The sequence below is a fragment of the Anolis sagrei genome, chromosome 1 (genome assembly GCF_037176765.1).
Source record: "Anolis sagrei isolate rAnoSag1 chromosome 1, rAnoSag1.mat, whole genome shotgun sequence".
Taxonomy (NCBI): domain Eukaryota; kingdom Metazoa; phylum Chordata; class Lepidosauria; order Squamata; family Dactyloidae; genus Anolis; species Anolis sagrei.
Genome location: NC_090021.1, coordinates 40861961 through 40883452, shown reverse-complemented (window position 1 = coordinate 40883452; position 21492 = coordinate 40861961). Strand labels below are relative to the sequence as shown.

The following is a 21492-nucleotide window of genomic DNA, read 5'->3' as shown; positions in this document are numbered from 1 at the left end:
ACATGTAATTGTAGCATCAGAGACTTGTTTCCTGTTGAAATATTAAGAAGAATTCATTACCAGAAGAAGGTGTTTCCATCATCAACACTGAAACAAGGAACTACACCCAGGATACCTTGTTGTAACCTGGTCACCGTGTAGAACTCTTCTCTGACACAACCTTGGTTGCCACAAATAGTCCTTCGAAAACATCTACAAGTGACTTTAAATCAGGGGTCCTCAAACTTTTTAAACAGAGGGCCAGGTCACAGTCCCTCAAACTGTTGGACCGGATTATAATTGGAAAAAAAATGAATGAATTCCTATGCACATTACACATATCTTATTTGTAGTGCAAAAAAACCCACTTAAAAACAATACAATAATAAAAATGAACTATTTTAAGAAACATAAACTTTTTAGTATTTTAATGGGAAGCGTGGGGCTGCTTTTGGCTGATGAGATAGGACTGTTGTTGTGTTGTTGTTGTGTGCTTTCAAGTCATTTCAGACTTAGGTTGGCCTTAAGCGAGGGCTGGGTAAATGACCTTGGGGGGCCATATCCGGTCCTTGGCCCTTAGTTTGAGGACCCCTGCTTTAAATCTTCAGACAGATTGGACTATTATGTTTATGTTTATCTAAATTAATATGGACATTTATCCATGACTAAGAGAAGTTGTTCCTCTTTATTCTGTTTATTAGTAATAAATCTGTCATATGACATCATATTTGAAGTTTCAACAACAGTAACATAATACTTTGTGTATCCATGGAGTCAGCCACCCACTGCTTGAAATTATTTAAAAAGAAAGCCATAAAACAAATATTGCTTTTGCTATTTTTGTAAGGAACATTATTTTACTATATCATTGTATATAATGGGAGTGGAGCATCAAGAAATGTTGGCATCCACGGGGGGGGGGGGGGGGGGGTCCTGAAACCACACCTCAGAAGCTACAAATGCTTTTTCTTTCTTCAACTTTCTGGTTCTTTTTTTTAAAGTTTATCATTTGGACTGCATATTAGATTGTACTAAAATAACTAAAATAGAAAAATGCTTCTACAATTCTTTTTTTCTCCCTCTTCCATTTTCCTTTTTTTTGTTATTGGGTCATTTTATCTGTCTCTGAGGCAGGGTAGCTTGATTATTCATTCACTTAACATTCCATTACTTCTCCGAGAAGACAAATCTAAAAAAATATATAACACTTAGGTCATTTTGCAAAGAGAAAAACAAATCTTCAATTCGCCTTGCTTTTCATTCTTTATAATGCATTTAGACAAATATTAATTCCTTTTTCAGCTGTACCTTCCAGTTCTCTAATCTAGAGATTTCCAGAGTACAATCCACCAAACTTTGCTGAAATGCAGTCATTTTACTAGGGTTTGCACTGATCTCTTCTGAGTGCAATCTGCAGATATTAATGCACTGAATTGGTTTCTGACATCTGTCAGGAAGTATCAGCCAATAATGAAAGGACCAAGGCAGCAACATCTCCATTCATCCTCTGTCCAGATATTAGCCAGCACACCAATGCCTAAAAAAAAGAAATAGCTTCCTAAGATCTACAGAGTTACTCCCAGGAACACCTCAGCAAGCAAGAGTCCAAAAGTGGCAGGCTAAAATCTGGAACCTCAATCAGTGGCTGACACCAGATGAGAGACTCCTCCTGGGCACACAGAAGACTGGATAACTTGGAAAGCACTGAACAGACTGAGCTCTGGCACCACGAGGTGCCGAGCCAATCTTCAGAAATGGGGCTACAAAGTGGAGTCCACAACATGCAAGTGTGGAGGAGAGCAAACCAAAGACAACCTAAGCTCTGCCACATGCACAATGGAGGACCTTCTTACAGCGACACCAGAGGCACTCCAAGTGGCCAGCTTCTGATCCAAAGACATTTAGTATAATGTCAAGTTTTTAACTTTATGTTTTCAAATACATTTTAATTGTAACCTCAACTTGCTTCTGACACAATAAATAAATAAATAACAAGTAATTTGGAGGCCCATCAGTTTAATTTACTGTATTCTCACCACATGTACCCACATTTAATTAAATCTGTTATTGCAATGATCACTCTTTCCAGTACCATAAAATACTTTTGTATCCTCTCAAAGCAACTGTAGAAATGATCTTGAATCATTCTAGATCCTCTGTGGATTGCCACTTGGCTGTCCATATTGCTTTCCAGTCACTGAAGTAACAAACATGTTTTATAAACATCAGTTTGTTACAAAGTGCACTTGAGTAACTTGTTGGTTCTCTATCTCAGGTCCTTCATCCATTTGCTGACCCATGAAGAGATCTTTTTTTCTTTTTGAACTATGAGGGGTTGTCTCTTTAAAAGCCACTGGAAAAGTGTTATTTCAAAAAAGAAGAATAACAAGACTTTGGAATAATTTTTCAGGGTTCCCTCTGAAGTAACAGAAAGATAAAAGGTAAAAAGACTTTATCCAACTTTGTGTAGGTTAGAAATTCCTACCTGTTTTTCACCCCGGTTTCGCCCCACTTCCCTCACTTACCAATACAGGCAATCATTTTTCCTCACCCACCAACCTACCTGTGAAAAATGCATAGGGATGTCATTCTTCAGTAAGTTTCTTCTCGAATGAAGCAATGAATAATTTTAGCAATTTCCTTCTTCCTGCAAGAAAATCTTTGAAAACCATGCAGTTTTCAGAGACTATTTACTATTAGGGTCTTATTTGTGATCGTAACAGCTAGGCTCTCTAAGGGTGATGCATTTGGACAATGGATCTAACCGAATGAAACCAAATTCAGCTCCAAATGGCCACAAACCCAGAAGACACTCTGGAGTTGCTTGCAAACTCTGCAGTATCCTCCAACTGCACTTACCTTCACGCCAGGTTTGAGCTGGTGTTATTTTCCTTGCGTAAGGTAAGTTTCTTGCTGTTTTATGCCATGCTGCTTCATGTATTGTTGTTTTTAAATTTGATTTAAAATAATTTGGTATCCTAAATTGAGGCAGGAAAATTGTATAAATATTTTAATTAACTTCAAATGCCCATGTATACTAGATAGAGGAAAACATTTCATAGAATCAAAGAGTTGGAAGAGACCTCATGGGGCATCCAGTCCAACCCCCTGCCAAGAAGCAGGAATATTGCATTCAATGCACCCCTGACAGATGGCCATCCAGCCTCTGTTTAAAAGCTTCCAAGGAAGGAGCCTCCACCACACTCCGGGGCAGAGAGTTCCACTGCTGAACAGCTCTCATAGTCAGGAAGTTCTTCCTCATGTTCAGATGGAATCGCCTCTCTTGTAGTTTGAAGTCATTGCTCCCTCCTCCCTGTGGCTTCCTCTCACATATTTATACATGGCTATCATATCTCCTCTCAGCCTTCTCTTCTTCAGGCTAAACATGCCCAGCTCCTTAAGCCGCTTCTCTTAGGGCTTGTTCTCCAGACCCTTGATCATTTTAGTCACCCTCCTCTGGACCCATTACAGCTTTACTTTAAAAATTAGCAACTTGATAAGCTTTCAGCACCTGGCTAAGTCTTTTTTAAAAAAAACTAATTTTAGTCAATTATTCTAATTTTTATTTTATTGTTAGATTTGAAAAAATAATGGTTTTATTGAGTTTTGAAGCTTGATTAAGAAGTGGGATAAAAATCACCAAGATAAGCAAGCCAATCAAAATGATTGGTAATGACTCTTGAGTTTGGTTTTACCCTACTGGCAGAGGACAGAGAAACATGTCTGTGTGGGAAAATCCAGGCCAGAATTCAAGCCCATCTTCATGTAAAAGTCAGGAGTCCTTCTAGTTGCTATTCAAGAGGGTCCTGGACCCTGCAATTCTTATGCATCAAATGTGCAGAACTTGGGAAAAGTTACTCTTTTGGGATACAACTTCTAGAATTTTTTCCACCAGCCAAAAAGGCTGAGTTCTGCTAAGTTGGAGATTGCTCCACTGATGGACTATATATATGGTAAGGAAGACTGATCCCATCAGGACTCTTTAAGTTTTAAAAAAGCCACATTCAGTCAATGCACTGGGATAAATGCATACAGGGGGGAATGCCATTAGCATCAAAAAGAGTTTTGCATGTTTACTGCATTAGCACCTGTTAGAGAAAGCTGTCACTGACCCTCCTATTGGAGTTTAGAAATTCTCCCCACTTCCATTATTTGTCCTGTTATTGACAGTTTCCACTAACCCACTTGACAGCTCTGGACACTCAAAGATGCTGCGCACAGCCCCTCCACTTTTGACACATTAGCATACTCTCCAAAGAGTGCTGTGGAGCCAGAGTGTGTCTGCTGAATCTCTCAAAGAGCTATCCAGGGACAGATGTATTTTCCACTGGGATTTCTTTGCCTCCTCTCTTCCTGCTACATATGCTTTCTGCCCTTTCTACGTTCCCAACATATCTATTGTCTGCTGTTCTTGAATATCAGGACATTCCTCTTTCCACAGATACTTACTCAAGTACTTAGCTGATGGTGTATCCTCCACAGTTTGGTTCTATATCTTCAGATAAATCAAATTCCCACTTATTTTATAATTGTTTTAACTGTGTTAATTGTTACTGTGATTTTTAACGTATTGTTTTGGCATTGAATGGCTGCCTGTTATAAGCCGTCCTGAGTTTCTCTTTGGAGGTGAGAAGGATGGGATATAAATGCTCAAAATAAATAAATAAATAGTCAATTTTATGACTAGGTTCTGACCATCTCTTAATCTATTGCTGACAACTTCTCTTCAAAGAATTACTAAAAACTTCAGCCCATACAAAGTAAATGTGCTGGAATACAGATTCCAGATCAAAGTGATGGCTTATCTATATTTATTTATCATGTCAGAAGTGAATTGAGAATACAGTTGTAATGTATAAAAACCAGAAACAAATTAAAAACTTGGCATCATACTACACTTCCTTTGACCAGAAGCTGGCCGCTTGGAGTGCCTCTGGTGTCGCTGTAAGATGGCTGAACGAAATCTACTTCTGCCTTCAACTGGGCAGATGGCAAATATTCCATTTGTTATTTCTCTCCAGCAATGACATAGTCTCTGCTTAGCTATTAACCGACACCCATAAGGACTGTTAACTTCCCTCTGGAGGAAACAGCATCTGGCTAGTCTGAAAGCAAATGGAAATCTCAGCAGCACTCGCAGTTAAGCATTGATGCAATATTATCTAGTATAGATTGGTTCCTGCCTGGATTGTTACATTAAGGTTTCAGGGGAAGGGTGAAGGAGCACTTTCTACAGGAAACTAGTTTAGAAATTTCTAATTGATTTATTTATTTTCAGGCTTTGCTTCCTGTGATAGGAGATGCATCTCTTCCGTAGCTCAGATAATACAAGCACTGTTCATGGATTTTTAACTTAGGCTTTCAATGTTCTTATTATTCTTATTATGAATAGGCCCTACTTATCCACAGGGATTTGGCTCCAGGACCGCTTCATGGGTACAAAATCTATGGATGCATAAGCCTCATCATATATAATTATTTTGTAAAATGATGTCCCTTATATAAAATGGGAAACAATTCAAATGGGGGCCAGGAAAAGTCTGAGGATCTGTGAAATGGCAGGCTACAGCACTGTATATTTACACATCCTCACTACCTCTAAGGATGCTTGCCATAGATGCAGGTGAAACATCAGGAGAAATGTCTCTAGAACATGGCCATATAGCCCGAAAAAACCTACAACAACCCAGTGATTCTGGCTATGAAAGCCTTCGACAATACATCCGCATAATGCTCTCCATGTGGCATAGTGCTTGTCATGTGGCAAAATTTTTGATCCATGGTTTGTTGAATCAGTGGCTTCAGAACCCATGGTCATGGTTATATTATTGGTGCCAGGTGAGAATATCTTACCATATATACACTGTGGGGAGAGAAAAAACACCCATCCTTTTGAGCATCCTCCAAATCTCAGTGGAAATACTGAAAGGAGAGCCTCAGATGTTGGTCTTATGGTACACATAGGTACCATAATGGGTCATGAATCATAGGACTGGGATCTTGATTAGAGTTCTGGGACTTCCAATTGAATCCATGAGTCAGAACCAATGAAAATCAAGAGCAGATTGTACCTTCAAAGTTTTAGAAAGAAATTCCATCTTTTCAAGTCAAATACAACTGTCTTGATTTCTTGGCAATTTCCCGTTGTACATGAAATAAATTGGACAGCACCATGTTTACAATTTCCAGATGACACAACAACAATTACATTTCATTACATTGTCTAGGGGCAATACTTAACTACAGGGGTGTTTCACACCTACCAGTTACATGACCTACTTGTTTAGGGCATTCATCCAGAACATTTAGATCAGGGGATAGGAAGAAATGGCCTGCAAGTCACTTGCAGACCCAACTTCTGAAGCTCAAGCCACCTGCATCCCCAATATAAAAAGGCACCCCACACTAGGTAATAATCTGTTGTCAGATTTACTCCATATATCTCAAAACAGTTCCAGAAAATCCCCAAAACACAGAAATTGCAACTAGAGGTAGCTTCTGATTGTGACTCTTGGTCAGCCTTGGGGCTCAAAGGCTCACCATTTTGAGTGGTATGAACTTTCACCACCCTTCCTAAATTTCCCCATCTCTGATCTATCTGCGTGATCCAAGCAAGAATTTGTCCAATTTTTATGAAAGAAGCTGGTTTATTTTTAGAATAAATATCCTTCTTTTGTTGCCTTCTTGGTTTCATTTCGAAGATCACCTTAGTTATTTTGGACAGAAGGACAAAGCATATTCCTAGTACTACATTAGTTTTGGGGACTGATGCTCATTGTGATTCTCTGGAGGAATCAGCAACTTCTGAAAGTCCTGATTTGTTTATAAATATGCCCCCTTTTGACATACAAAGTAACCTATGCCACTGCACAATGCACCCTTCCCTGTGCTTCTTATAGAGTATGTTCCAAAAAATTGTTTTAGTTCCTTTTCTCTATGCTCTCACATAATAACAACTTTCTCTCTGAAATCTTTGAAAAAGGTCTGTCTCTCCATGTTTGTTTCATGTATATTTTACAGTAAACTGCCTTTAAGAAAGTTTTCCCCTAAAAAAGAATGATATACCTATATAAAATAAAAAAATTAATGCAACTTTATTGTTATTCCACTTTCTGCTCTTAAAGGAGAATCATAGTGGCTACTATTATTAAAAATAATACACTTGACAATTTAAAGATAAACACACTATGAATTATTCTAAAAAAATCCATTAACTCTCTTCTATCTTGTCAGAAGGAATAATTACAATGCACTCCTTATGCCACTGTAAATCACAGAACATGGATGGGAAATCTGTGGCTCTCTAGCTATTGGTGAATTCCTACAACCACCAACCCCTGTGAGCCTGGGTGATGGTGATGGTTGATAGAAGTTATTATTATTGACAGCTAGATGGCAACAGATATCCCATTTTTGCCACAGAATCTGAAAGCTATTAATTACAAATATCCTGCAATAGGGTCACCTTTGAGTCACCATAAGTCAGAATCAACTTGAAGGCACACAGCAACAATGTAAGGAATAGTCAATGTATGTGTGTGAGAAAGATAAAGAGCCCACACAGATGCATATTTTAATGATAACTGTGTATTCTGGAATATACAAGAAGGAAAATAAGAATATAAAACCTGTGGTGCCTAGTGTCGCGAATGGCACGATCACTGGGGATCCTCTCACTCTCCCGCTGGTTGAAGGCATATAGTCGATATGGGTCCTCACCACCCTTCCACTTCCGGGCACTCAAGTATTTTCTTTCTTCAAACTGATCCCAGAGGTCATCCCAATCAATGTCAGAACCCTGTTGATATACAAGCAAACATGACATCAGAATTATAACCACTGGTATCCAATGTGAATATTATTGCTATTCCTGTTGTGTTATCATAAAAAGTTATCTTCCTTGGATGCATGTTAAATTGTTCATTCTAACAAAACATGATTTACTGGATCAAATAAATTGGGACTAGCAATTGTATTTAGGCTTATGCTCCTACATACATTGTATGTAGGAGCATAAGCCTAAATACAATTACAAGTCCCAATTGTTTTGCAGATGCTAAAGTAATACAGTGCACTATCAGCTTTCCACTGAAGATGGGGGATAATATTTTTGAGTATGCCCTTGTTCTTAAAAAAGAATAATGCTTGATTCCCTACACATAGAATATGACAACAGCAAAGAACTGCACTAGCTCTCTATTTACAGAGAGAGTTCAATATGAAGAAGCACTAAAACTATATCAGATAATGCCTGCAATTAGAACGAATACAGTTCATGTTAGTACTTTTCTGAATTTGATTATATTATTCAAGTGTGTAGATTCAGTGGCAGCCAGCAAGGACTCAGCTCTTCCTTGAAACAATTGATTACAACAATACACATATGTGGAGTGCCTCTGTCTGTGTTAGTCTCCCCCAGCCCCAAAAACCAGTTGCTGAATCAACATGACATACACATTATTCATAATAAGTTTAGCGCAAGTTGTAATGTCAGTGCAAGAAAACTCAGGAATGAAAAATGTACTTTCTCTACATTTGGCACTTCTGTGCTGAGAAATACTCATGCACACTCATCATACTGATGTTTTGAATCAGCATAACTCAGATCTGCACCAAGTAAGAATCAAAAGTATATCATCTTCACTGAAAAAAATTCAAGAAAAACATGCAAATGCACATACTAATACACCGAAAATATAACATAGCTTTATAACATTTGACTGCTGAAATGGAAATGAAGTTTAAATTACAGAATCCTGTAGCAATCACTTCTAGCCACCAAGTTGACACTGGGCATGACATAGTGTCACCATCCTGGAATAATAAAGAAGCAGAAAGCCAATCATCCTCATATACAACTTTTCCTCTCCACCTGTTTCTGAGCTCTGCTTACATACTTACTCCTAACACCCCTAACCTTTGGAAGCAGAATCAAACTCTACTCTTTATTTCATGCCCAAACTAAACATATGAGAAAGGGTAACAAGATACCCCTCTCTGTCTCAACTTCTGTTATTCTCTCTGATATGTGGGGAGCAAGGGCACATAAAGAAAACCTCCACTGTCTGTGAATTTTCTCTAAATAACCTGGAAACCCAATTTTGGGGGTTTCCAACTCACAAAGAGAGGCTCCACAATCATGAAGACTCTCACTTTGGAATATTATTCATTGTGCATTGATAGCGACAAAAATAAAAATGAAGGGGTCAGGATTACTGTGCTGTCCTCCTTGTGGGTTTAAGCTACATGCAAAGAGAATGGGACTCAATGCTAAACTAGACATTACACATAATCTACATAACTACTTCAAGATATTTAAGCAACTTTACCTCATCATCCTCCCAACCCTCCCACAGAAGCGTACAATATTCCCAGGACAAACTCACTCTCCAACTGTTGATCTTCAAGTAACCAAACAGGCAACATCCAGACACTAGAAGGAGCTATTCGTCAACTTGGGAGAGAAGCTCAATATGTTTTTAATTGCAGAAGTAAAACAGAGCAAAGAACTGTTATTTCCCTCAATCTAGAAATAATACTCCTATTATGGACACATGTTCCACTTGTGGTTTACTAAGTCTCCTAGATGTCTTTCATTTTTCCCATTGACAAACCAAGTGTCATCTAGCCTATCTACCTTAGGCAGATGTTTCCTGCCTAAGGTAATATCTTTCATTTTTCTTATCAGTTTTGGTTGCTATAAAATCTCTCAAGGTAATTTTGCATTCTGATCTTGGTCTATGGGGTATTAGCTACCCCAATCCCTTGGCCCTCAGATTTGATGTCATCTGCACACTTAACAAACATACCTTCTATTCCATTTATCAAGATGTTAAACAACACTAGACTCAGGACAGAACACTAGTCGTTTCTCTCCAGGAAGAAGACGAACCACTGGCAAGTACTTTTCTGGATTTGGTTTGTCAACCAATTACAGATCCAATGAAATATAACACTGTCTAGCACAAAGTTTACACCTTGCCTGCTAGAATATCAAGGGCGTTTTGTCAAAATCCCTATTGAAATCAAGATATACTAGATCCATATAGTGATGATATTACATGTTCTGGTTTCAGAATTAGGACCATACTTGCTGTGTTTGCCTTTGCCTCCCCCACCCTTGCAATCTGAGGCACAGTCCCAGGCTTAGAGCTGTATTTAGAGCTCCTTGCCTCAGCATTCTCATCTGCTCAAGAGTCAAACTGAAAGGACAGCCTCACACAATGCCTTTGTCCCCACTCTATGGAAGCTCACACAATGTGCCCTGATAACATCACATCATTACAGAACCACAACTTCTTTGATCTCAACTAGTTTGTAGTACAGAGAAATTCAAAACCGGTACAATCAGCCTGACACTAAAAACGGAGTGAAAATAATAAAAAAGTGATCTTATCCAATAATTGATCTTTTTTTCTTTTTCTGGTTATTGTTAACTCCATATCCCAGTCCCTTTCACGTACTAATAGTACAAAATGAAGCTTTTGAAACAGGCAATTTTATCCCATAATTGATTTTATTCACATCCGACAGCGCGTTTTCAAGTAATAATAGGAAGGGGAGGGGGAAAGCAATGGCTCCAACAAATGAATGGTCCGTGCCCCATGTATCAGCTTCACTCAAGGGAATGGTACGACATACTGCTGTAATCCTTAATATTACAATACACATTGATAGTAAAGTTCTACTACTACTACTGCTATGAAGACCTTTTCCCTTCTTTTGAAAGCCTCTCCTACTGAGTCATTGGCAATTGAAATGTATAAAAGAGCACTGTTATCTACAAGGTTGCAGATTTTCCTTTACTTCTTTCTCATTTTTTAAAAAAGTACCAGGTTTACGCGTGTGTCATGTTTTGTTACAATCACTGACTGAAACAACCATAATGTGCTTACAACTTCCCTCAAGCAAACCTCACTAATATGAAAAGAAGCTACATAATTCTTTTATTGTGTTGGTGGCGATTTTATTTCTTGCCTATCTCTCTCAGTAGATAGAGGTAGCGAACAACAGATTAAGATATAACATCTAACAGATTGTCGAAGGCTTCCATGGCTGGAATCACTGGGTTGTTGTAGGTTTTTCGAGCTATATGGCCATGTTCTAGAAGCATTCTCTCCTGATGTTTGCCTGCATCTATGGCAGGCATCCTCAGAGGTTGTGAGGTGACCTCACAACCTCTGAGGATGCCTGCCATAGATGCAGGAGAAACATCAGGAGAGAATGCTTCTAGAACATGGCCATATAGACCGAAAAACATACAACAACCCATCTAACAACAGTTAAAAACACATCCATTGGTTAAAGCATACAGCATCCATTTAAAAGAACATGTAAGACCAACATGTACTAAAACAATAATCCCATACTTTAAAATCCCTAATTCAACAATCATACTTTTAAAATAATCTGAAAAGGCCTGTTTTAAATTCAGACATCAAACCATCCCCAAAATCCACTGAGAAATCATTCCAGGATTTTATCCTAATATGCAAAAATGCAAATTGGGAACTCTACTGACGGAACTTTTTCTGCCAGAAGTCTCTAGTCATTGCTATGTCCTTCAGCATGACACTATGGTCAACTTCCAGCTGAAGCATTCTACAGAATTACATAAAGGTCCTAGCAAATACCTAGACAAGATATATTTCATCAAATGCAGTACTGGAGAAACAGGAGTTGGAAGCTATTTCAGCTGTTGGATCTCTTCTGGTAGGTCTAGAGATGGCTAAGAAAAAGTCCTCTGGATAACAGTTGCCAACCTACCGACTCAAGAAAATGTCTCCCAGAAAGTATAGGGCCGATTGTATGGAAACAGGCAATCCCAAAGGGAATCTGGACCCAAACCATTTTACCTTGCCTGGAACCTAATTTCAATCAGTGCTGTGATTTTAATATCGGTGTAACATGATCATTTCCAGATGCACCATAACCAATCTAAATGAAGTTTCCAAACTTGGTACAGATGTAGCCCAATATACAGTGAATTGTAAAAAGTCAGCATTTTTACATCCTCCTGCTCTAGGAAGAGAAGAGACACAAGTAATATAGGAGTTGAAGCTGATAAAAGATTCTCCTGGCCATTCCTTCTATATGAGCTGTTATTTGGAATGATGGATCCAGAAGCACTCCCAGACTGTGAACACAGTTTTCAGTAAGAGTATAACTCCATGACTGGCTGATACTCCTCCAAACTCAGTTTAGGACCTTGACAGAAAGCACCTCCGTCTTGTCTAGATTCAGCTTGCTTTTCCTCATCCAGCCCATTAATTTGCATTCATTTCAGTTAGTGGACAATCTAATTATTTCCAAACTGCTATTAATACCAAAATGCTTTTCTGCTATAAAAGCAAATAAAACTGAAGCAGAGTTTGGAAAAATTGGTCATTCTGATTGGCAGATTTTGGGAGTTGTAGTCCCTCAGACTTTTTCAAGTTTGCATCTATAATGTAGAATTAATGCAGTTTAACACTACTTTAACTGACTCAGTGTTATGGAATCATGAGAGTTTTAGTTTTACAACATTTTTAGCCTTTTCTGCCAAAGAGTACTGGTGATGTTAAGGAAATTTCCCAAGAAAGGAAAAAGTAGTGCAGATGCAATACAAGGACAAAATTGAACCGTGTTGGCTGTAGAGGAGGATTTGGAAACCTCTCTAGATGTTGACAGACCCCAGTTTCCATTAGTGTCAGGCTTAACAGTAAGTACCTTTATGTTGAGTAATTTTGAACAAGAAGAGTATGATGTACTCTGTATTGTCGAAAGCCTTAGACAAGACAGAGTATGATGTAGTAACTTAGATTCCCTAAGCTACATTCCTAATTTGAATCCTATTTCTGGTATAAATTCATAAAGTGGTCTTAGTGAAATTGCTGTTAATTTTTTAATCTCAGTCTCTCCATCTGCAATATGGAAGATAATGATACCAACTTACTTTACAGTATTTTTGCAAGATATTGCATTTTGCATGCTTGTAATACTTGAAAGAACAATACAACACACACAACCAGTCATCACATGAATAATGCCCGCAGTTTCACCAATCCACATCTGAAAAAATATGAGTTCTCTAGGAATTTTCTATATCCTTCATGCAATTCTCTGGTGTGTTTCTGCTGGAAGTTATCAATGAATCCCTTTTGAGGACCCAGGAATTTCCTAGAGCAGATGCCTCTTTAAGAATTTTCTAGACCCCTCAGGATGCCTCTATGGCAAAAGTAGTTCATTTCAACGGGATTCAGTATTATCCATGCTTTTCTGTTTCCCAAAAAAGTTCAGAAATGAATCCTGCACGAATATGTGTGTTGTATTGTACACCTTATTATTTTTTATGCTTTGTAGTTATTAACTCACTCACATTCCTCACTCAGCACTCTTAAACATCACAACATTCCACCTTTTTCATTATGTTTAAAATGATAAAATATGAAAACGAGTTTCAACTGAGTCTCATTTGGATTCATAATGATTTCTCTCTTTTTTGATCTTGCGCTAACACCTTAAACTTGTATTTTCAGTCTAGAACTCTGCCAGATCACTATCATTTTTAATCCCCTTTAAATGTCTTACTTTGGAACCTTGAAAGACCTTTCCTATTATATCCACCATCTTTGATCTTTCCTGATGGGTCAGTTTACCTACATTTTTTTATTACTTGTATCATCTTGTTAGATCTTGGTTCACATTCTCTTCTACATCCTCCCACGTGTTCACCCTCTCACTGCAATAGTCTTGGACAGCCCATCCTACAGAAATCCATTGTGCTGTGTCTCTTCTCCTTTTTAAAGGCTCCTTGGAATGAATGAATATGTATGAGTGTGTGTGTGTTCTTGTTGTGTGCCTTCAAATCATTTCCAATTTATGGAGGCCCTACAGTGAGCCTTTCACTGAGCTTGTGTGATTTGCCCAGTGCCACCCAGTGGGTTTGCATGGCCATCCACACAGCAATTCAAAAGATGGTTTTGAGTTGTAGTCCAACTTTCAAACCATTACGCCATGTACACACATACACATGTTCCAGGAGTCCCAAAATGTATACCATTTTTAACAGCTAATAGTAGCTATAGCAATTATTTGAAGGCTCAGTAGATTTATACAGAGGAATATATATTATAATTATAGTTTCATCTGAGTTATCAATTCCCCTTTAAATCCTAATTGTATTTAAAGTGTTCAAATTGTTGTCTTTCTGCAACAATGAATCGTCAAAACACAGAGTTACAAACTACTGTTAAAACTTTATCTTGTAATTTCACAACACTTCTCTGCTATTAGAATCTTTAATCCTGTTAAAAGGAACATACATTTTTGGGAAAAATGCATTTTTCCCAATAATTATGAACTACAAAAGAGTATACACCTCTTTTTGGGATACACTATGTGTGTGTATATATTGTGTGCCTTTGAGTCATATTTGCCTCAAAAGCTACCTTAAGGAGACTTTATTACAGGGTTTTCTTGACGAGATTTGTTAAGAGATATACTCTCTGAGGAGAGAACGCGATCACCTAGAGTAGAATCCAGCTCAACATGTCATTTTATGTGGCTCTACAGATACTGGACCACAACTCCTGTATTCTGCATCATTAGACATCATGACAAGAGCTGATGGGAGTTGTGATACAGTAACGCCTGGAAGGCTGCAGTTTGTTCTATTTAGTTAGGACATTTGGGTTTGACTTTAGATGCAAGGTTTGTGTATATAATGTCTGACTTTAAAATGTCCTTTAAACCTTTCCCAACTTCAGAGTCTCAATTGCTGAAGGGTTGCAACTCCCATTATCCCCAATCTGTATGGCAGATAATCAAAAGTGATGGGAGTTGTTTTTCAATAATATCTGGGGATTCAAACTGGGTAAAAACTAAAGAGCATTGACCGCTAAATAAAAAAAATATAGTTGGTCCTCTGTAGCCATGGATTCTCTGTCCACCGATTCAATGGCTCTTTAAAGGCAACCATAAGGCTGATATGGCCCTAATGAAAATGAGTTTGACACCCCTGACCTAGTGGGTTTCCATGGCCAAGCAAAGTTTCAAACTCTGGTCTCCAAGCCACCTGTTGCAATTCTATGGTTTGCATCTGGTCCAAAAATATGTACACTATAGAGTTCACTACTATCCATGGTTTCAGATTTTCGTTTCTTTGTTTCCATGTCAGGAGTGACTTGAGGAACTGCAAGTCACTTCTGGTGTGAGATAATTGGCCATCTGCAAAGATGTTGCTCAGGGGATGCCCAGATGTTTTGATGTTTTATCATCCTTGTGGGGGGCTTCTCTCATGTCCCTACATGGGGAGTTGAAGCTGACAGAGGGAGCTCATCTGCACTCTCCTCAGATTTGAACCTCCAACCTGTCAATCTTCAGTCCTGCAGGCACAAGAGTTTAACCCATTGCACCATTGGGGGCTCCTTTATGGTTTCAGGTATCCTATGAATAGCGGGGTCATATTGTACATTTTTTTTCTCCTTCACCTGATTTGCCGTATTTTTCAAGCAAAATAAAGATGAGCTACACATTCATGTTGTATTCCCAAAGGCTATAGGTAAAGCTTGTGTGACTGTGGAGCAGAACAGACAACTCCACATCTGTATGCTTGCCCACTATGCTCTGCCTCATGTACATAGGAAGAATTGTTGGAGGCTACAGACAATGCCATTGCTGTTGCCCGTTTTTGGTCAGACATTTAGCCACCTGCACTCCTTCTATTTTTATTGGTTCTATACTAATTTATGCAATGCTTTTGATACAAAATAAACAGATGAAGCAAACTGAATGCTGCCTTGTTTTACCCCATGCCTTTTCCTACACCGATCATAGCCCTTTCTGTGGGTACCATTCTTTTCCAAGCTCTGATCTTCTTCTGATAGGCTAATTATCTTCCAGTACATTGAGACCTTTGGAATGGAACAATGTGACTCCAGTCAAGCAGAGATCTTCATTTCACATCTGTTGTCCAAAATGACTGACATCCCATCATAAAAAATAATTCTTATTTGAGCTACCTAAATGGTATTTCTATCACTATCATGTCTAAATAGAAAGATATATAACACTGGATAAATAATAGGAAAACAAGATAGAGTTGATCTTGATACCCTTAATATTAATCCAGCCTGGATTACACAACGTAATTGCATGCAGTTCTATAAAAGTCAGGGAAGAGCTTATTCTCATATCCCAAGACAAGTCTGTGGCTGCTGGCAATTGAAAAAAATATTTTGACTTGCAAATAGAGTACACTTGACAGGGAGAATAAACATGGACACTCGCAATGTCATTTTTACTCATTTCTTCATTGTTATAGCTTCCTTCGCTTCCCATGCTAAAGTCACAGATGAAAAGAATTCTTGCATGGAAGTGGGGGAGTTAAAGATTTCAGGACATAAAGCATTGCAGGATGTTCTTGAAACCATTCATTCTTAAGGCCACTCCAGCCCACCAGGCTATTTGCAAGTGGAAGGATATATGTAACGTCTTTGCAAGGTTTTGGTAGGAGTCCAATATATTGTGCAATCAATACAGTTGATGTTTTTTTTTTCAAGACTCCTTGTAAAACATGATTTATCAATGCAGTAAAGATCACGGGAAGCTGCATCAAATGAATCCTGGAAACACTTATGGCTCAAAGATTTATAAAGGCTGGCAACAGGACCCAGAATTCAGACTCTGTCAATGTGACTGACAAACTAAAACAAATATTTCTTTCAAACTGGTCATGATCCAGCCATACCCAAGTTCTTTGTGTTTCTATGTACTTCAACAGCAAAAGTAACACATGGTTAAAACTTGTCCATTAAATAAATGGGACATAAAATGCTAAACTCTAGTTGGATTGTAATGCTGTTTGGTGAAAAGTATAGCGACAGAGGAAGGTAGCATGTGATCCCATAGAGCAGTGGTTCTCAACCTGTGGGTCCCCAGATGTTTTGGGCAATAACGCCCAGAAATCCCAGCAGGTTTACCAGCTGTTAAGATTTCTGGGAGTTGAAGGCCAAAACATCTGGGGACCCACAGGTTGAGAACCACTGCCATAGAGATTTTAACTTTAATTGCATCAACTGCAGCCAAAAAGGTGAGGGCTAATGGGAATCCAATACAGGCAGTCTCCAAGTTACAAACATCTGACTTTAAAATGAGTTAATAACAGGAGTGAGACATGAGGAAGTAAGAGAAATATACTCCTTGGAAAAGAAATTCACTCCTGAATGAGTTAATTGGGGGGGGGGGGGGTATCTCCACTGAAGCTTTATCACCTATCCTTGTTTCCACAATAAGCCAATTTTTTCAAAATCCAATTATCACAGGGAAAGTGAGGTAAAATTTTCTGAACAGGGGCACAGACAGCCAAACAAACACCACAGGGGTGTTAACCCTTCCCTAATTATCCAAAGCTTGGCCTTTCTGTGGGCACCATTATTTTCTAAGCTGGGGTTACACTTAAAAAATGCACTTGTTCCGACTTACATACACATTCAACATAACAACAAACCTTGTTTGTAGCTTGGGGGCTGCCTGTAGTTCCCCTCTCCATATTATAAAGTCTATACTTTTTACTGGCTTTCTTTTACTTTAACTTTTTTTTACCATGTCACTGTTTTATTCTATTTGCATTTTATTGCAGTGAACTCCTTTGAATACGATTTGATGGAAGATAGGATAGAAATGTTTACAAGTAAGTGCACAGTAAGCTCTTCCCATTCACTGAGGTACAAAATCCCCACAATAGTGTCAAACTAAACATTAAAATGTTATTTTTTTATCAGAGAGAACATTTCTCCAGGAATTTATGTCTCTATGGACAAATAGAAACTTGCCATGGAACATCAATGTAGGACCTAAAGATCCCTCGAGATGTTCTTCATAGGAATCATTTCCTTATTGCCCAATTTGCTCTTGCAGAATTCTGGGAAAAGTAGTTTAAGGAAGCCAAGGACCCCTTTAGCTGAGAAGTCCTACATTTCCCAGAATTCTGCAAGGGCCAGTCACATAATGGGGAAACAAATGCCTCTGCTTTATAATGCTAATGTGACACTGTCCTTAGAGGTTTCTAGAGAGAACACTAATCAAATCTGCAAAAGATAAATCTGCAAATGAGGAAGGCTGACTGTACTTTTATTGGGAACAGGAAAGTATTCACTTGACTTGCCATTTGAAGGATCTACATTGAGCAAAATATTAGTCTATTAAACTGGGGCAGAAATTGTATACACACTTAATTTGGAGAGCTAGCCAGGTTTGCTCAAAGGCTCTTTCATAAATGCTCAAGGTGCACGGGGGGCAGAAATCACTGCACCATCTCTTGTGTGTGGCCTGGTACATATATCTCCCTCCATCTCCATCTCAAAAATTCACCCAACCAATTTGTCCCATATGGATTGATGGCAGAGTTCAAGAAATATGCAGTACATGGTTTTCTTGATTGTCTGTCTCAGCTCATTGCCTGCCTCCTCAAGGTGACCTATGGGCTAATCTCTAAAGAAAAAGGCTTTGGAACTGTGTAATCTGCCTTGATAAAACAGGCTAGATGACTTTCTGGCCACCATATCACCCTGGCATTTTAGGACTGTCTTGAAGAAATAATTATCATTCATGGTTACAGATAACTTACCTGTTCCTTGATTACTGATAGGGGAACAGTATGAATATTATACACGAAAGCAGGGGGGGGGGGACTCCTTCGCTCAACCAGGACAGCACATCAGTTATGGATTATTGGATAAGATCTTCATTATAACATTTCCACCATGTATTATCTCTTCTTCCTCTCAAGCAGAATTCTGTCTGGGGACTTATTTAACTGATGTGCAGAAATCTAAATTTAATTTATTATGATCTAACTCACTCTAAGTTCCAAATTAGCATGCACTAGAGAAGGATCAAGTCAATACTCTACTTGCCTTTCTATTTATCTTCCACACAGCTCCTCTCTTGGTATTTCATATTCATTTTCTCTTATGTACTGGTAATAAATTTTATTTTTTTTCCTCCTTAGAAATTAGGCCATTTTTCTTTCAATGCTGCAGCTTAATAGCCAGTATTAATTATATGAAACTGTGAGTTAATAAAGAATTTGAGAGACTGAAAGCAGTTCCAGCAGAATGGTGGAATGAAGAGAAAAATCTTCACTCAGAATCTGCCTCACTAGCTATTAAAATTGAAAGATATATTTTGAGGAGCGGGGTGGGGGGATGCTGCTGAGTTTTCAAACTTCCTATAAAAGTTCCATTTTTGGGGCACACAGGAAAAAGCAATTTAGCAGAAGCTATTGTAGTCTAGACAAACAGCTTTGGTACCTGGTATTTAACTTTCAAGACCTGAAAGGTTTGCTTTTTTGGGCTAAGTCTCTCGGAATTCTCAGCCATCAGAGCCAGTGGTCATGTCAGTTGAGATATTATGGGTGAATGTATACTGTAGAAGTGATGCAGTTTGATGGCCCCTTAACTCTCATGGCAAAGAAGACTAACCATCTAGCAAAACTACAACTCCCATGTCATCTCCTCAGGTAGTATCCTTCCCCACTCACTACTTCTGTTGCCCAGTAGCAGTTTGACCTGTTTAGGCTGGATCCACATTGCCAAAACTACTTTATATGAGTCTACACTGACCACTGCCTAATGCTGCTTCTACACCGTCATTTAATCCGGGTTAGAACATGGATGTGAGAAATCTGGTTCAATGCAGAGTGCCTACATAGGTACCCCACAAAGTGACTGGAAGCTGCAGTGGTGGCCACAAAGTCCCACTTGAGTACAGATTGACCCAATCCAAGAAATAATGTTGTTTCCTACTTCCTCCAGTGAGATGCACTCAGGGAAAGAAACCTTTCTGATGAGAATCAGCACTGTAGTAATTCAGGGCAATGACAGAAAGAGAAACTGAGCATTCTCGTGGGATTGTTGAGATTTCCTTTTTGGGGGAGATTTTTTTTTTACCTTCTGTCCAAGCTGTGTATCTTGTTTCTTTCTCTGAATGCCCTGTCCCTTTAAGTGCTCCACATGTTGCTTTCAGATTCCTGCTCTGCATGAGATATACATTGATGGGCTTCAGTGGATTTTATGACATGATCTGGAAGATCTGTTTTTTTTAAAAACCACATTATTTCTGGCTGGGTGTGTGTTGCAGCACACATTGGGAGTGTATGTTTTGTAGACACCCTGACCTCGAGCCAGTTTCAAGTTGAGTTTTAGTGCCTGTGTAGAAGGGTCCTTAGCCTGGCTTCTTAGCAAAAGCCTGTCTAAAATGGAAGACCGTACCAGTAGCATGCATGCAATCAGTATCGCCTCTTGCCTCACAAGATGTCAACACTATGCAAAGGTCATGCCACAATGTGGGAAAACATATACCAACTTTAAATTTCGAAAGCTTTATGTAAATACACATACATATATACACTCATCACTTCATTCTATTTCAGACTAAGATATTTTTTAGGCTATATCAGGCTACAATACATCCACCCATTTCCAATTGATATAACATATAATATGCATCTGATACAGGCAAGGTTTTAGATGAAGTAACAACAAATCTCTGCTACTTTACATTACAAATTAAAAAATGACACAGAGGTTTTTTTTCCTGCTCTCCTCCCTTCATAACCCTCTCTTGTGTATTAAAGAGCTGATTCACAAAGCATATTATTTCAGTGATGAGTACAGTGTCAGTTTTCTCTGGACTCAGTCATGGTGGGAAATGTAAAATTGGTCAATAGAGAAAGTCAGCTCTAATTTTTGGATGAAAGTTTGCACCTGAAAAGAAGGCCATCCTATGTAGACACATAAAAATGTACCATATTAATATGCCATAACAATGGTTGAAACCTCCTCAGTCTGCTAGTATATTTTTGAATTGCAAATATCTTAATTTTTAGTATTCATAGTTGTGAACACTCAGGGATTAGAGTCCCCCCCCCCCCCCAGGGGTGAGAAAGGTGGTATATAAATACTGCAAATAAATAAATACATACATAAATAAATAAAGACAATTCTTGGAAGCCACTGAGGGCAAAAACACAAACAGGTGTCCAAACAACAGTTAGAGATACAATAGCATGGGCAAAAAATCAAGAAAATTTTGATACTGGAGGCAAAACAAACAGGACTTTAGGGAGCTTACAATAACATACATTGTTTCAAAAATCACATGTGCATAAAAGTATCATACATACAGTAAAACTCCTGTATCCACATAAGTTTCTAGCTGGATTGTGAATACTTGTAATAGTGGATATGATCAAATGTGATTAAATCACTTGACTTCTACTCCCAGTATAGCATAGAGTCACCTAATTTACTAAGTCATCCAGGACAACTCTATAGTAGGGCTGGGTGGTTTCGTTCGTTAATTTCGTAATTCGTTATTAATTCGTTATTTTTTTGATAACGAAGCGATATTGAACCATTCAGGAGCAACTAAAAAACGAAACGATTTTTTTCAATTCGTTTCGTAATTGTTTCGTATTTGTTTCGAAATCGATTCGTAATTGATTCGAAATCATTTCGTTATTATTTCCGC

General features: G+C 38.4%; 1 protein-coding gene across 1 annotated transcript in view; it reads right to left on the bottom strand.

Annotated features, from left to right (window-relative positions):
• The window catches only part of GALNT14 (polypeptide N-acetylgalactosaminyltransferase 14), a 289099-nt gene that overhangs the window by 140314 nt on the left and 127293 nt on the right, over positions 1–21492 (bottom strand). Inside the window, exon 2 of the mRNA XM_060754143.2 lies at positions 7608–7777. Coding sequence (XP_060610126.2) covers positions 7608–7777 — 170 coding nt within the window. The remainder of the gene's footprint in view (positions 1–7607; positions 7778–21492) is intronic.